This window comes from Heliangelus exortis, chromosome 7 (genome assembly GCF_036169615.1).
Source record: "Heliangelus exortis chromosome 7, bHelExo1.hap1, whole genome shotgun sequence".
Classification (NCBI taxonomy): Eukaryota; Metazoa; Chordata; class Aves; order Apodiformes; family Trochilidae; genus Heliangelus; species Heliangelus exortis.
In genome coordinates, this window is record NC_092428.1 from 8,613,806 (window position 1) to 8,630,988 (window position 17,183).

Below are 17,183 nucleotides of genomic sequence, written 5' to 3' on the forward strand. Positions count from 1 at the left end.
GTGCAAAAATCACTGGTTGGCTATTATACACCACTTTGAGAACAAAACAGAAATTTGGAACCCAAATACCAATAAAAACTGTTATCACTGTACAGAATAGGCCTACCTATGTCCCTCCCAAGCAATGGTTTTGAGGTCACAGCACAAGGGAGAGCCTGGAGGTTATCTGGCCTTCAACAAAGGGTCAGAAATTACTTCAGGAGAAAAAGAGATGCAGTTCAAAACCTGTATTTGACCAAAGACCAAAAGAAAATGCAATAGTAAAGCTGCGTAGCTAAAATATTATGGTAAAATGAAAGTCCTGTCAGTTTAATATGCCATCAACCAGTTTGTGCAGGTCACAATCACAAACAGAAAGAGTGAGATGAGATTGCTACTGGCCATAGTATGTTCCATTGTCCAAATTTAGCACTTATAAATAGAATCAGGACTTAAAGCAGCATCAGTGCTCTTAGTAAAAGGTAGAGCATCTTGCTTGGTAACAGTCATAGCCCCACCCTCTGCAATGGTGGGAGAAGCAAAGAGAAGATATGATGCAACAATTATTGCTAATATTAGAGCATTAAAGGAAGCCCAAACTACTTGTTTTTTGTTTTTATTTTTTCTCTATCCAGCGCTTTGACAGTGTTGCTGAAATAGTAGAGAATCACCAGCGTACCTCCCTGGTTCTAATTGACAGCCAAAACAACACAAAAGACTCAACAAAACTGAAACACATTGTAAGAGTTTCTTAATCAAACCAAACTGCTGGGATGAAGACATTAAAAATAATTTTTCAAGATTGCAAATCATGTGGATCGGGTATTAAGAAAAGAAAATCTAAAAAGATGCACTTTAAGAGCACCTAGCAAGAGATGCTACTCATTATTGTCAACCTCACGTCACTTTTATTGGAGGAGGACTCATATTTAACAAAAGAAACCAAACCAGGTATGGTTCATCTGTAACTTCCATCTATAACAGCACCGGTGTTCAGTCACAGGAGGAACAACTGCATACCACATCCTGGTCCTTTGACTGCTATTTGAAGATAAATTTCCTGTAGGACATTTTCACTTTGAGAATACCCACAGTGATTTTTTCTATTTGTTATGTTGACCACAGATCACTGCTTTCAGCAATTTCTTTGTGAAGTGCACAGGCCCTGAAGTTAGTGCAACTCAACCTAATGTACTACTGTGTACAAGCTGAAAACAGGACAATACTCCATGTAATTGTGGCAGTAAGACCGTCTGAGTGTTTTAGATTACCAGAGGTGTTGTCCTTTTCCTCAGCTTTACTCTGTTTCAGTAATATTTTTGTTTGTATTTTCAAACGTGCAAATAAAATGTAAAATATCAAGTCAACGGTGTATGGAAGCATTGCTGGATCACACTTCTTAGCATCCTCCCAGAAAGAAAGCATCACTTTAACGTTGTTGCTTTATGTATATATGTGTGCCTGCTTCTTCACAAGTTCTGTTCTTACAAAAACATACCATATTTTACAGCTTTAGCATATACATTTGGCTTAATAGCACTCAAATATTTCAAATGGCAGTGTTGCTGACCCAAGTACATTGTTTCATTACTAAACTACCTACCCACTAAATAGAGACACACACCCAACACAAAAGCCCGTTCTTTTTTTCAAGCCTGTCCAATCACAGCAGTTTAATTCTTGTATTTTTTGCTAATAAAGTAATTTCCACAGAGGTTTAAGACGAGAAAATTGAATTGATGAATGTGTAAATTGCTCCAGTGAAAAACACTAAATTATTTCTAGAGGTGTTTGATTTCACTTGACATGAAAACTCTTAAATCTTAAAGGTATTTTCCAAAAAGGATGCTCTTTACACATCTGCTTTGTTTCATGGTTCTCTGGCATTATCTGCAAGGCAATTAAGGCACAATTCACCTAAGATTTGAAAGTCAGCAAATCACCTTAAGCTATGTTTTATGTTTATTCTGTATACAGTGACCGTAGTTCTGATCAATTACTTCTACAAGTAACATACCCATCTTTAGAAAGAACTGCTTACTAATACAGGATGATGTTCAGCACCTCAGTTACCTTCCCTCTGCAACACAGGTATTGCTTATCTCTGATGTGACACACTTTAGACACTAGCAAGAAACAATGTATCCACATTACACACAAGCCTGCCTATTACAGACTGTTCACAGTACAAAAATACTATGTTTAGTATACTGTTCAGTTGTTACTAATTGGTATTATACTACACAGTATTAGTGTTATGTTCAAAATGTTAAGATTACCATGCCAAGGTCTCAAAATCAACAAGTTAGAGTCTCTGCAAGCTTAATTTATTCCTTATGTATATATACTCTGATATTACCTAGCTACATTAAACTGTTTCAAGCAATACAATGGGAAAATACCTGTGAAAAAGCAGTCAGTAGCTTCCTTTGCATTGATGTAGAGCTCCTACCCAATTCACCCAAGTACTGCACTGTATTTAAACTTTGTTCTTAATGCAGCCACCTGTTTCTTATTAACCGTTATAGGCTGCTCCTCACAAAAGTGTCTGGCTATTATCAAACATTTATTTCAGAGTTAAATGTGTAGTATCACCATCATTCTAGAACTGGGGATGAAAAAGTGACTCAAGTATGTCCATAGGCTTCCCTGTGGAAGATGATGTATCAGTTTTTTAAGGTAATTTGCAATAGTGATGCCTTTCCAAATTCAAAGCACTGCTGCTCCTACCCCTCAGCTTTAAGTGCTCAGCATGACATAGAACTTTGAGGCTGATCTACAAATACAAGTATGTTCTAGGTAAATATTCAGCTTCTCAAACCCTCCTTTCTTTTTAGCTATATTCTACATCATTTCATGGTTACCTTAGAGTTCTGAGAACAGAATGAGTCAGGGATTTGACAGGCAACACCACCTTCCATAGAATAACCCAAATAATCCAAAATAAGGCTCCATAGTAAAAACCAAGCAACAAACCATAAACACCAGTATGTGATCTTCTATTTTACTATCCTACTATAGTAATTTTTATACAGGAAGCAGACTAGTTACTCCACTTTCCATACCCAAGCTAGATTTTTTTATAGCTTGGGTAGACTATGGTGTAGAAATATTCTGAAACCAAATTTTAGGTGGATAAAAGTTTGAGCAAGGCTAAATACTAGCTTGCATTCTGCAACCATGTAAAGTAAGTTAGCACTCTGATGGAGTTAAAAAATGTTAAAAATCCTGACACTATTGAGTCAGCAGCCAATACAGAATCTAGGAAATGGCAACTGGGTGCAATCCCAAACCTGAAACTTCACTTTGTTGCAGTGCCAGCAGCTGCTGCTAGTTAATGCTGTCAGGTGTTTCCACTAAGTAGCAGGTGTGTCAAGTCTGACCTCTGACTAACACAACACATCTCTCTCCCTTTATTTGCTTGATAGTTAGCTAATATGAAGGGGGAGTGGAAAGGGAAAAAACAAACACACACAAAACCAACCACAACCCACATACCAAAAAGTAGAACTAAAAAAATTGTTTAAAACTAAGTAAATTTATTGTCTGAGAGCTCAAGACCAAGCATCATGTTTACTAATGTACACAGGATGTAAGTGTTGTCTGCCTACCTGTTACAGAAAGGAGAAGTGACTGAATTCTGGAAATCATTCCTGACAAACTTGTTTTACGAAAGGAGTAAGAAACTGCATTCTCAAAAATCCAAGTGTTCAGACATGCAAGTTACAAAACTACATTCCTTCTTCAATCTAAACCACCAGCAGCAGACAGATTCTTAGGAAGTGTAGTAACAAAATGTATTGCATGACAACAGCCCTGGAACAAATACTGAACACGAGTTTTTTGTTAAAACATTACAGTTCCTGAGGAGGAGAAACCATGACTGATGAATACACATGTAGCAAGGAAAACACAGTGGGATAAACTTAAGGCTTCTTTAAGGTCACTTTACAAAAACACATGAACACAACAAATAAGGCTTAGGTCAAGTATGCATTTACAAAACATTTCCTCAGAGGAAAAACACTTGTTGATGCTGGACTTGCACCTATTTCTGTATGTCCCAAGACACTATCACCAAGTTAGCCTTTTCTTATCTTGCTATATTCACAATGTCACCAGCTATCTTAAAATGCTGCTCTTCAAAATCAGGTTACCTGTTCAACCTTAATTTATCACATCAGATATATCCATTACCATATAATCATTAAATATATGACTATAGCCTATTTTACATATGATGCTTCAGGGACAAAGAGCTGCATAATGAAATATGCTTTACAGGATATTTGTAAGATACTTTTCTCATTTAGTGAAGATGATGAGAAATGTGCAAATAAATACTGCAGAGGTCAACCAGTAAAAAACCAGCATATAAAGCATACGTTAAAGTCTGTTGTTCAATCAGTTGAGTATTTCATTGGAGAACCATATATTGTCCCTGCACCTTCTACTGCACTATCCATGGCAATACTGGTCATATGCTTAAGCCAAACTTACTCCTGATTACCATTAACTGTGATCTTAATTTCATGGATATCTCACTTGATATTCCTTGAAATGAGATCTGCCAAAGTGCCAAAAGTTTAGGACCTCAAACAAAGCATTGTGGAAAAGCTCATAAAAAAAAAAAAAAAAAAAAAAAGAATGACATATTCAGCACAGTACTTGAGCAATGTGTGCTAAATAATACTGTGACATAATTAAGGGTGGGGAAACAAAATATTAAACCACTGCTCAAGAGGGAGCAACAATTCTCTGCACTGAATAAGATGGATGTCCATGGATAAAATGACATGACAATGAATTAGGACTGTATAAAGCATTCTTATTTCAACACTTCCTAGCTTTGTAATGTTCTTTTTACAGTACTGTCTAAGGTTACCTCATTCATAGCAAAACAAGTTGGAAAAAAATTCCCAAAACAGTTGTCATTTTCTGGAATATAAAAGAAAAACTCCTAACTCTACAGCAGAACTTCCACTTCAGTGCTAAGTGACTGTTAAAAAAAAAATCGGTCATGCTTGAAGTTGGACCAAAAAGGTTTTAGCAACAAAGTTCACAGAAATTTCTGCCAAAGAAGGTAATAGCGATGTTCAGAACTTAGCGGTTCAACTTCAGGGTCTATAGGACAGCAAGCTAAGGCAGCCAATAGATTCTTCCAGTCAAAAAAGCTCAACACATTTTTTGGCCTTTCCTAATGCTGTTTCTTTCTAATGCACTTCATCACCACTCGTCTTCTTCAAAGTCCCTAATCAATTCATGTTCGAGCTCCATTGTGCAGCACTAAACAATCCAATTTTCTTACAGAACACACACCAACTCCATCAGTTCACCCAAATGCTGCTTTGACTATCTCTGGTGCTTCAGTTAATTCCCATACATTACTCACTAGCTATGAAGCTAGTGTGCATCTTCCTGCCAACAGACACATCAAGGAAAAAAAAATCCTTTTTTAAAAAAATAATTTTCATTGTAACATTTTTTGATGTAGTGTTAGTCAAATTCTTCTAATGGTTTCATTAGTAGCAAGCTAATCTTCACTTTCACCTTATGGAAATACTCACAGAGGACTAGCCCTGGGCTTGCACACAATCTAAAACCTCAGAGATTTAAATGTCCCACTCCTCTCCAGTATTAAATTTGTCAGGTTTTCCATCAACACTATGGGAAATATTGAAGATGTAATCTTTCAGTACTTTTGCAAAAGGTGCCATATGGTAAGGGCACCCCTGCTGAAGACTGGATCTAGCCTCCAGTTTCATTAAAATCTAGAGGACAAAGCCTCTAAATATAATTACTGTGGGTAACAAGGACCTTCATTTGTGTACTCTCAGTGACTATGGAAAAGATAAGGTCTTTTGTTTACATACCCTCACACAAAGTTTAAGAAATATAAAGCATGTTCTTCCTTCATTGTTATCCTTAAAACTTTAAGATGCAAGCAGGGTCCTAGGAATATTACCCTCCTGGCCAGGGAGAGTGAGGGAGAAACAACTTCAAGCCTTGGCTTTGCCAAATCCCTGGTACCCTGAAAGGCAGTTAATCTGAAGAAGCAAGAGCAGAAAAAACTATTTTGTCATTATAGGGACAAATTACATCCACCAGAAATAAAATTATAATGCAGCTAGAGGCCTGAAATGGTGCTTTGCATTTCACTATCTCCTGGCCTTCCTACAGGGTTTGTGGCAGACATAGTAGAAAACAAAATAGAAATATTTTCTATAAACACAGTCATATTCTGTAAACACAAATTATAATAAATTTAATAGTGACAAAGTCTATACAGATCAGGAATGTTCGTCATTCTTAAACACCATATACATTATGAATATATATATTGTATATTTCCAACTGATTCCATTCTCAGGCTCACCATATTAACACAATCTTAACAAGTTTTATTAATTTATATGAAAAATACTTCACTAAGAAAGTAGACAAACTGCACAGAAATTGTACAAGTGTCATGTGCATAGCAATATAGCTTAAAGCATTCACATATGGCTTTGTTTAAATGAAACTATTGGGGAAGTGGCCCTTATATGAACCTACGGTTCCACAGTTGACATAATGTAAACTGCTTCACATCTTTTAGGCACTTGCTAACAATAGTGTTCAATCCCTGAAAAACAAAATCAAGAGCTAACAAGTGAAAATAACAAAAACTCCAGGATAACAGCTGTGTGTAGTTCAAAAAATTTTAAAAATTGGTTTTAGTAGTGCATGCACAGAACTGAAAAATGTAAGAGGGGGATAATTTCTGTGCAAGAATTTTACCAAATAACTGAGAAGTACAAAAATATTTACATTTTTATGTTTTGGTTTTTTTTAATATGTACAGAACAAAAGCCCTGAAGACTCATTCCATAGAATAAAAATACAGAACAGAATAGTAGTAACCAAAAATAATAAGTATTTTTATGGAATTGTATTTGCAATTAGTAACACATTATCTAAACCACAAAGCTCCTTGATCTATCTCAAAGCTTGATGGCAATAGAGAATCTGCTCTTCATTTTCAAATACAAGCACTTTGCATAATTTTTCAACTTCAGTTACAATACTGAAATGCATAACAAAATTATTTGTGTATCATAATTCATTTCATTCTCTTTTTAAAAACCTGTAACATATGATATCTCCAGTTTGTTTTCTTCACTGGTCATCCTTACATTAACGAATTCCAGTCTCGTGTAGCCTCCATCAGATGCCTCTGTCCATGTCCTACCCAATTATCCTGATTGTCAAATATTCTACCACAAAACCAGCAGCTAAACTTAGCTTTCAGGGTATTGTCAGAGGTAGTTTTCACAATCTGGTAATTGTTTTTGCTAGTCTTTTTCAGTGTCAGTTTTAAAACAAATCTTTCTTTTACAGGGCTAATTGGTTTTATTGTCCTGTGCCTCTTTTGAGAAAGAGTATCAGTAGTTACATCCAAAGGACTGCAGAAGGCTGGCTGCAGAAGTGCTTCAATAGTTCTTTTTGACAACGAAACCTTAACAACATGTCCCTTAAATTTAGCAATGGTTTTCATTACATTTACAACTTCTGGAACATCTGCATCAGGATGGTTAAGCACAACAACTGGCTGATTTCTCCGAGGGCATTTTATAAGCTGTTTAGAATTAAAAGGAAGTAATTTCAAAGTCCTCACAGTTTCTTTTGATGCCCTCAATTTGTAGGGGCCACCTGACTGATGAGCAACTTCAGCTTGATTCTTTTCCTTACACTTTCTGTGCAATGCTACTTTCTTTCTTGGAGGTCCTGGGCAATTATCCTTTCTTTTCCGCTTGAAATTCTTCTTTCTTTGCATAACCACAGTTTCTGAGCCTCTAGACCCAGTTTGTTTTAAAAGAGGTTTTACTTTTGCTGTTCTGTTTCGAGTCCTCCATGTGGACTTCTGACCACCAAAATTATTCCTTTTGTTAGCAGTTGCAACTTGCATACTCTCACTAGAATCTTTTTGCAACCGTGTCCTTGCAGACTTAGTAGAATAAAAAGGTTCTCCAGGAGGAATACAACATGCTGGATTTAAGCTTGACAAAGAGGCATTTGCTGGTATTAAGCTACTTGGTAAGATTAAGGCATCATTAGAAGTAAGATCAGTTCGTTTCTGTGCTAGTGCAGGAGGAAGAGACTGCAAGTTATCCAGCTGTAGTGAGGGCACTGAGCTGCTTACTGACCGAGAGGTTTCAGTCAGCGCATCTGAAGTAGAAATCTTACTTTTCAGCAAAAGCTTTTGTTGCATGGCTCCAGTTTTCTTTGGTTGACAATTTTGATAATGAACATTATCCTGAAAAATACTATGTTTATGAACTACAGGCTTGTTTGGTGTCATGCATTTCAGAAAAACTGCCTGCTTTCCATCAGGCAAAAGTGCATAAACATGTTTCTGTTTAATTTCCTGCTGGTTTACTGACTCCAAAGAATCAATGACAGCATCCTGATGCTCTGATAACACCTTCACAGAAGACATTCTTTTCTCAGATGACTCTGATGAGTTTGTAATTACTAGAGGTCCTTTAAATGACATGCTATTCAATGAGTCATTTGCTGTGCTACATGCTCTCCTATTACAGGAACTTCTTAACCTTCTGAAACTGTTCTTTTTCCCCTCTGCTTTTGAAAATGGTATGGTTATTTTGCCATATTCTCTAGATGCAACTCTCCCTAAAACCAGAGAATTATCACTAGGGACATTCGCAACTGTTCCAATTGCCCCGTTAAAAGTCAAAACCATTCCAGGTCCTTTATTTAAAACAAAGGATGCAGGTACACCTTTAGCCACATGCCCATCTGAGGAACTGGTTGACGGAACAGATCTTCCTGAAACCACCTGTAGTCCAGGCTTGTTAGCAAGGTGCAAAGGAACAAAAAATCCTGATGGAGAGGACTGAACTAAAAGGGGTTTCTTCTGCTCTTGAAGAACTGGCAAAAAGCTACTAGGATTTTGGGTTGTAGACAGTGTTTTCTCTTTTACTAGCTGCTGTGTTATGATTGCATCTGTATGAGTTTTTAGCAATTTACCAACATCTGGATTTCTGGATAATTTATCCAATCCCTGTGAATCAAACGATGTCCTGGCTGTCTGTGTTTCTCTTCCACAATGTGTACCTTCATTTGTGCTACATCTTGTATTCAACTCTCTCTTATATAAATGAAAGTCTACATTAGCAGGAAGCCTCTGCAAACCACATGCAGTTGCTGAGCTTTTTAAATGTGCAAAGGCTTTATTCCCTGTCTCATGACCAGAATGCAGCTTGTCAGAATGAAGTTTTAGGCAGTTATTTGACTTGCTGTGGGATTCTTGCTGAGTAGTTGCTTTAACTTTTAATACATCCTGCAGTAACTGCTTTATCTCAGGTGACAACTGTTCACTTTGCAATGAGAAAACAGAGGTGATTTTAGGCATTAAGACAGAGTTAACACAATCTGAGGTATTTTCTTGGAATTTCTCAGCTATGTTCTCAAAGCCTTGATGCATGTTAGCATGCCAATACTGCTGGCCATTATGCTGGTCCTCCATAAAACACATGCTTCCAACACATTCTAAGTGGCTTTTAGAAGACACATTCTTCATGTCTGTATGTCCATAAATTTTATTACTATTTGATTGAGCTGATACAATTTTCTCTGGTTTTAAGCCTTTCATCAATTCTGAACATGAAGATGCAGATTCAGTTCTTCTACTGTTCGGAAAAGAAACTGCTTTGCTAGATAAAAGTTCTTTGTATTTGTCATCTGTTGACATCCAAATGCTACATGGATTATCTGAAGTGTCCATTTTGGAATAGTTATGAAAAGACAGCAACCCTTCATTAGAAGAATCCACTGAAGTAGAATAATAGAGATTATTAGTTCCATTACCATTATTCAGGCCACCATTTTGTATTTTCAGTTCAGGAAAAAATGGCATTTTCACAGGGTCATAGTGAAGAGCATTTGTAACAGTGGAGGGCAATACCTGAGGATGACTTGAAGGACTACGGCTTCCCCACGAAATACTACTTCGAGTTCCAAGTTTTGTCACCTCATCACATGGAGGTACATTTGAGTCCAACTTCATTGGCAAATAATTCAGACCTTTTCCTACAGCTACATTACAAGGTGCTACAGTTTGAGAAACACTCCTACCATAAAATAAGGAGTTATTTTGGTTTTCCACTTTTGTTTTTCCTGAATGAGGAGCAGAACAAGAAAACGGAGGGGAGGTTAATGGGTGAACAGAGCTGTTCTTTACAGTTAACTGATCAGTTACATGTGACATAGCACCTGAACACAAGCCATGGTGATCAGCTGTCTGTAGCAAAGAAGTTGTAGAACCATCTTTAGTGGGATCAGCTTTCTGACCTATAAAAGGTAAGTTTTGCTTACTTGTAGGTAATAATTTTATAACAATATGTTGTTTTCCATCTACCATTTTAAATCCCATAAATTTAGCACTGTAATTTGCTGGAACAGATATTTTATTGTTTTTGACCATCAGTACTGTTGGCCCATGAACAGCATTTTTCAGTAATGCCAGGCCATAACTTGTTCCATCATCTGCTTTATTGTGTTGTGCAGTACTAGCAGAGAGCATTCCACCCACGAAATTATGCTTTTCTGCATGTATCATTTCATCTTCATTTGCTGCCACATATCCCATACACTGGTTCAGTTCCTCAGATTTTGTTTGAATTTTATTTACACTTCTTAGCACTTGTACATTTTTTTCTCCAGTTTTATCACTTCCATCGTTTATTTCTTTCCGTCTCCACAATGCTTTTTTTGATGTTCCCATTTTGCACCTTCTTAACACAAGTTTCAGTCCTGCCGGAGTCTTCACTATACTTTTTTCACATTTCTCCTTTTCTAGTTTTTCTTTTGCATATAAGTGTTCTCTATGCAAAGCTATGATGTGTTTTAAAAGATAATCTTTCCGTGCTGCTTTGTAACTGCAATATTGACAGCCAAAAGGAAACATGCTGGTATGAACAAGATGATGTTTCTGGAACTCCTCTTTTGTAAAACTTACATGATGGCATTTTCCACATTTATATGGGATCTCATTATGCCTGTGAATATGCTGAACAAATGTGCCCACATCCTTGGTAGAAAACCCACATTTTTCACACTGGAAGTGACCATTTACACAATGCTTTGATGTGAAGTGTTTTGTCAAATCCAACAAAGTGTACATATGCTCATCATTACAGAGCTCACATTTTACCAAAGTGCTACGATGGGTGCGCCTATGCTGTTTAAATGACTGAAAGTCATTAGCTGAGAAGCTACACATCTCACAGGGATATAAAGGCAACTCACCATAGTGTAACAACTGGAAATGTTTCTGTAGATCATTTGGGCTGTATCTAATGCTATCCTTGCACTTTGTACAAGTGAAATTCAGTATCTTTGCTGCAGTTTTCAACCCGTCAAATTGCACTTCTGGTTTACTTTGCAAGTTGCTTCCCTCTGAACAACTGGGATCACTTCCATTTATTTTCTCTAAATTTAAGGACTTCCTTGCAGTCTGCTGTTTACACTGGAAGAGTTTTCTAAATCTATCAGCTTCATGTTTCATTAATACTTCATTTGGAATGTTCACCTTGGGTAAATCAATTTTCACATTTTTTAATTCGTAAGAGAGATTGACATCTAAAATTGCTGGTTGAGTCATCATACTTAAAGGAGCATTCACCAGTGCTTTTTTGAAAGTAGTATTTGTAGAAAAATTCATTGCAGCATTGTGTCTTAACAAATCAATTGGCCTTTTATCAGGAAAAAACGGTTCCTTTTCAGATGGCATGATTTTAGGTTTTCCTTTTCTTTGTGAATTCTTGAGAGTAGTCTTAGTTCCTGCAGCAAACAAGACTGCTGTGCCGAGTTATTCTCAAGTTTCTAGAACTCCCCCATTTTACTCTCCTGAAATCAGAAAACAAACAAAGCAAATTTTACATTTAAAACTAATGCAATTAGAACACTCATTACAACTCATGAATAAATACATGCCAAACATAGATATTGCTGAGTTCTATAATAGCATTTGAGAGTAAAAATTATGGTAAGAAAGAAGAAACATTACACTTATTTGTTTGGTTGGGTTTCTTTTTCCCCCCCCTCTCACTAATGGAGACATTACCTCCATCAACACCAAAAAGCTCACCACACACCCACATTGAATTTTTTCCATGCCTACCTTTAGAACACAAGTTTGAAGTAGTCAACAAATAAAAGTTAACTTGGTTTCTCACTATATCAGTAAGAACCTGGGCACAGGTTAATCTTTTCAGAACAAAAGTATGACTGACAACAGACATCCTCTATGGATTAACAAGGCTCAAATAGGTAGGGTCAACACCACTGTACCACTACACACTTAAGGTCAGTGTTTCAATAACAAGCTGCACTGACAATTTATAGCAGCCCCAAGTCTATACTCAAACAACACTCCCACACGACAACATAAAATCAGCATGAATTGAATAGCAGTGGAAATTATTTGGATTATGCAAAGTGAAAATGAAAAGGTGTAAGAATTGTTTTCTTCACTAGGGGTACAATAATTTTACAAAAAACTTTTTTCATAGCAGAAGTCATAGCATCACCTTCGCTTTACTAGCAAAAGTCAGTTAAGTATTGACTGAAATCTGATCAGCAGTGCTCTCTCCAGTATTGCCCTGCTCAGCCTGAAGCAACAGAGATCACCCTATTTATTCACATTCAAACTGAAAGAATGATCACATCCTCTCCCTCATTGTGATGAAGTGCAAGAGCTGCTTCTATTGCTCCAGGCCATCATAACCATCACTACTAAGGTCTTCCAAATATTTTTCCACAGTCCTGTGAGAAAAAAATATCTAGCATTGAATATATAAATACCTGACAAAGAAAATGGAGACTGGAAAATTTTCAAGGCCATGTTCACATATTACATAAGAAGAAAAGCAATACTTGGGTTTGTTTTTTTGGGGTTTAGGAGAATATGCACTTTTTTTATTCCTTTGGAAAAGATATTAGCATTTCTGCACAATTCTTAAGCATAATAAGAGGAATAGATCCAACTGTTTCATACAGAATCAAATTTCAAATAAAATCAATTAATTGTGTTCTTCAGCTATGAGACCTGCAAGACTGCAACTATACATTTGACATCACAAAAAAAAAAAATAAATATCCATGCCACAAACCACAATCACATACACTCCTTCCTTGAGAGTCACTTTTAGTATAGTACACTCCATTTCGACCAAGTGACGTATTGTAATGCTTTCTCTTGTCAATGGTATATCCCTTATTTATTATCCCTTGTTACGGTAAATCCCTTCTTATGTGGGAGCTGAGCTCCAACATAAAGAGTAAGTAACTAAAAATAACTTGAATTTGTTTGCTGAAAAACTTTTTTACTACAGAGGTGCAATACATGAAGATTACAAGTTGCATGATGCAATACAACATCCTGATGGCAGCTGCCTACTATTCAGATCACAATGTCAAATACTGAAACCAGTTAACACCATAAAAGTCAGAAGTGGACACTGTATGCTGCAGAGAACAAACCTCAGGCTTTTAGCATGGGGCCAATCTGGTCCTCAACTGGAGCAACACTTCACCAACTGGATAAAACATTTATGTTTGTTGAAAAGTCCCTGTTGAGTAAATTCAAAACTGATTTGAGAACTCCCTTAACTAATTAACCACACAAATTACAATTTAACTTAAGTTATTATTCAGTAGCGTGCAACTACCAAAAAGCACCTGTGGCATGATAAATAAGAGTATTTATATACTAGTAATATAGCATATACTAGTATATATACTATATAGCTTATACACTATGTAGTTTTTTAATACTAGAAAAAGCCAACCAGTAAAAAAAAAAATATCCCAGCAATGTTTAAACACACATTATGAAAGAACTCAAACTTACACATTAAGAAAAGACTTGACTTTGACTTCAATTCTTCATAAGCCTTTTTAACATTTTCACACAAATACAGAAGAGGTAAATATGTAAAACTCAGAAAAGGCCACAGTCAGGAGTAGTGAAAAAAGGTCTGAAAACAAAAAGAAAGGTATATTAGAGTGCAAATACACGCATAATTGAAAGAATAAGCTAAAAAGCATAAATCCTTCGCAAATTTACGTTACACTGAAGAGAGAAAAAATGCAAATGCATAGAATCTTGCAAAGAATGTCCTCAAATGCATGATTTGATTAAAACCCACTACCAATCTCTTCCTAACATGGCCTATTTTAACATTAGCTTCATCACTACTTCTCTGGCATTTTAAATTGGTAAGCATAAACAGATTATAACTTAAAACCAAGCCAGAAATCAGTACCTGGTACCTCTATCCAAATTTTAACTTGAACTCAAAAGAAGCTTTTCATAATTAAAATAGTAATAAATTCTATAGCAAAGATCTAACTATAATTTTCTAGAAAGTTTTGCAAATGCCTGGGGGAGAAGGAGGTGGACTATTCACAATATTTTAAACAAGTAGATTATAAAGCAGATATAACAAATACAAACCCTAGAAATATATAACCATGTGCCGAAGTTAACTCTCATTTTAAAAAATACAGTAACCACTTGAGACTCTAAGCCTCAATTTCTTCACATAAAAATACTCTGTCAGTAGTTTTTTTTAATAAGTACAAATTAAGGAAAAAAGTTTTGGCTGTATACCTTAATCTAAGGAGAAATGACAGATAAGAGTGGACATTCTTAAGTTTTGTGGTTTTTTAGAGTTCTTCAATTTAGAACAAGAAAAAAAATATATTCAAAACAGATTTCTAGGCAAGTAGTATTCTCAAGATTTCTGTGAAAATTATTTACGCTACTTTGAACTTCATTTTAAAACAAACAAACAACTACGCAAAAGTATTTTCCACACTTTCTCCCATCCTACACGTGTCTGCAAACTTTGAGTAGTGGCTTCATCTCTATAACGATCGGGACACACACCCCAAATCACAGAACGAGAACTTCAGGAACCCCTAAAGACCCGGGCTTCTGGCTGTCAGATATAATCTGTCTGACAGAGCAAATTGCTGCTTTCGTAAAAAGAAAATATAAAATAAAAATAAATTACCAAATCACTCCAAAGGCTAGCAAACACAGGCACCCCACCACACAGCAAACTTGCCATTTAGGAAAACAGCAGCTCAGCTCTCCACCGGCACACGGCCACCGCCGACGTGCCCGCCAACAGCCGCCCCCAGCCACACTCGCCATGGCTGGGGGACGCTTCCCGCCTCCACCCCCCTCGAAGCCGTACCCCCCCACCCCCCGCTGATGAGCGGCGGTCCCACGGGGGTTGCCGGGGCTGGCAGAAAAGCAGGACCAGAGCACGGTCTGCTCCCGGGACGAGAGGGCAGAGAAGAACAGGGACGAAACTCGAAGGGGTCGGTGACGCCTGCCCGGCGGGGGTCAGGGGAGCCCGCGGAGCTGCCACCGCCTCAGGGCCGCGCAGCGGGCTCCACCCGACCGCGGCAGCAGCGGCGGGCGCTCCCCAAAACTCGGATAGGGGGGAGCGGGGACGCTTCCCCCCTGCCCCCCAGCTTCTTCTTGGGAACCACCCGGCTCCTTCGGCGGCCCAAACGGGCAGCGCTGACCCCGCCCCACTGGGGGGCCAAACGACCCCGGTGGGTGCCGAGCCGCCCGAGCCGCGTCGCCTGGCCCCGCGAATCCCGGCGCAGGGATCATCGGACGGTCACGGCACCAGCCATGAGGAGTTCTCGCCTGGTGCCCGCCGCCGGGCACTGCCCGCGCTCTGCAGCCGTTCCGCCGCCAGCCCCGTCTGCCCCGCGAACTTCCCGCGGCTGGAGTGGGCGGGGGGCGCGGGACTACTTGACGGCACCCCTACCACGGAGCGGCTTTCTGCCCCACCGGGTTTGCGCCCCCTGCCTGCTCCTCACCGTCGCGGCCTGCGCCGGCCGCCCTCTCCCGCGCCGCAAAGGGAACCCCTTCCCCGCCCAGCGCCCCTCGCGGAGTTACCTCGCCCGTCTTCATGTCCCGGCGAGTCGCTGTTGGCGGCCATAACAGTTTCCATCCGGGGACTGTGGTGCTGGGAGCCTCGCGATGGAGGCGGCCGCGGCGGCAGAGGCGGAAGGATACGCGTTCACCTGAACAGACGGACGGCGGCCGGCGAGGCCCAGGGCGGAGAACGCTGCGGGTGGGGGGCGGGGTGGGGCGCCACCGCCCCCCTTCGGGACGGGCGGCTGTCCCGGGGGGCCGGCCCCCATCGTGGGCGAGGCAGCGGCAAGGACAGCCCCCGCCCCGTTCCCCTTCCTCTTCCTTGGACGTGGTTTTGCGGGCTGGAGGCGTGAGGGAAGCACAATGCTGGGTCTCCCGCACCGCTTCCCCGGGGCCGCCTGGCAGAAGGCCTACAGCCGGCTGGCCCAGCGGTGCGGCCCCGGAGGGCCTTGTCCATACGGCAGACCCATAGGTACAGCCTGGCAGCACGGCCCTTTGTTACCTCTCAATGTGTTGGCGCTTCTCCCCGCCCAAGGGTGTGTGCGGGCTAATGGCACTGGGCAGGAGAGTTGATGGCCAGGGGGTTTGTGGTCCACTCTAGACGGGGGTTTGTTGAGCTGCCTAAACGCAATATGTAAGTGTTCTCTATAAAAAGTGGCATCATTGAACGTCTTACATGGATTAGATGGGTTGATCTGATAACGCTGTTTGCTAGCTGAGTTCTCAGAATAACATGAAAATCAAAGCTGAAAATCACTACAAAATAAGTATTTGCCTTGTTAATCAATAATCGTTGCTGTTTAGCAATAATCGTTGCTGTTTAGAAGAGACAAACTGCACTTTCTAGTAGTAGTATGCTCTAAACTTTACAGCAAAGTTTTAATACACATGCAGATCATCAAAAGTAAGACCACCGAGTCTGAAAGCAGAGCTGAAATAGGAAATTCAGGTAGGCCATGGCCAAAAAGTAGCAAGCAGCCATGGCAGAAATAGATTGTATTGATGAACTGTGAGTAAAGAGGTGGCTGAAAAGGAAAGCCTTTGCCCATGAAATAGCATTCAAAAATCAAAACAATGAGGAGAATGGTTTAGGTCTTTTTTACTGGTGTTCTGCATGCAAACCTTCAAATTCTTATGGCCTTCATTACACTTTTCTAAATGGTCAGAAATCGAGTTTGCAAATAAGTGCCCAACTGAAGAAAAAAATGAGAAATGGTGCAGTTCTGAAGTCAGAAAC

General features: G+C 39.2%; 2 protein-coding genes across 9 annotated transcripts in view; one reads left to right on the forward strand and one right to left on the reverse strand.

Moving 5' to 3' along the window:
* Positions 1–1,346, forward strand: part of BLNK (B cell linker) — a 90,526-nt gene extending 89,180 nt beyond the window's left edge. For all 6 annotated transcript variants that reach the window (XM_071748623.1, XM_071748619.1, XM_071748622.1 and 3 more), the window contains one exon: positions 615–1,346. In XM_071748623.1, the coding sequence (XP_071604724.1) occupies positions 615–734 (120 nt within the window). In that variant the 3' untranslated portion in view covers positions 735–1,346. The remainder of the gene's footprint in view (positions 1–614) is intronic.
* Positions 1,347–6,218: 4,872 nt separating this feature from the next.
* On the reverse strand, positions 6,219–16,160 carry ZNF518A (zinc finger protein 518A). Of its 3 annotated transcripts, none has more exons than XM_071748618.1 (2): positions 15,968–16,160; positions 6,219–11,889 (listed from the first exon to the last, which is right to left on the reverse strand). In XM_071748618.1, the coding sequence occupies exon 2, from the start codon at positions 11,771–11,773 to the stop codon at positions 7,151–7,153; it is 4,623 nt and encodes a 1,540-aa protein (XP_071604719.1). In that variant the 5' UTR covers positions 11,774–11,889; positions 15,968–16,160; the 3' UTR covers positions 6,219–7,150. The 3 variants fall into 3 exon arrangements, with proteins under 3 accessions (XP_071604719.1, XP_071604718.1, XP_071604717.1); XM_071748617.1 differs by lacking the exon at positions 15,968–16,160 and adding an exon at positions 13,897–14,007 and having other exon boundaries at positions 6,219–11,886; XM_071748616.1 differs by lacking the exon at positions 15,968–16,160 and adding an exon at positions 13,895–14,007.
* Positions 16,161–17,183: the final 1,023 nt, after the last annotated feature.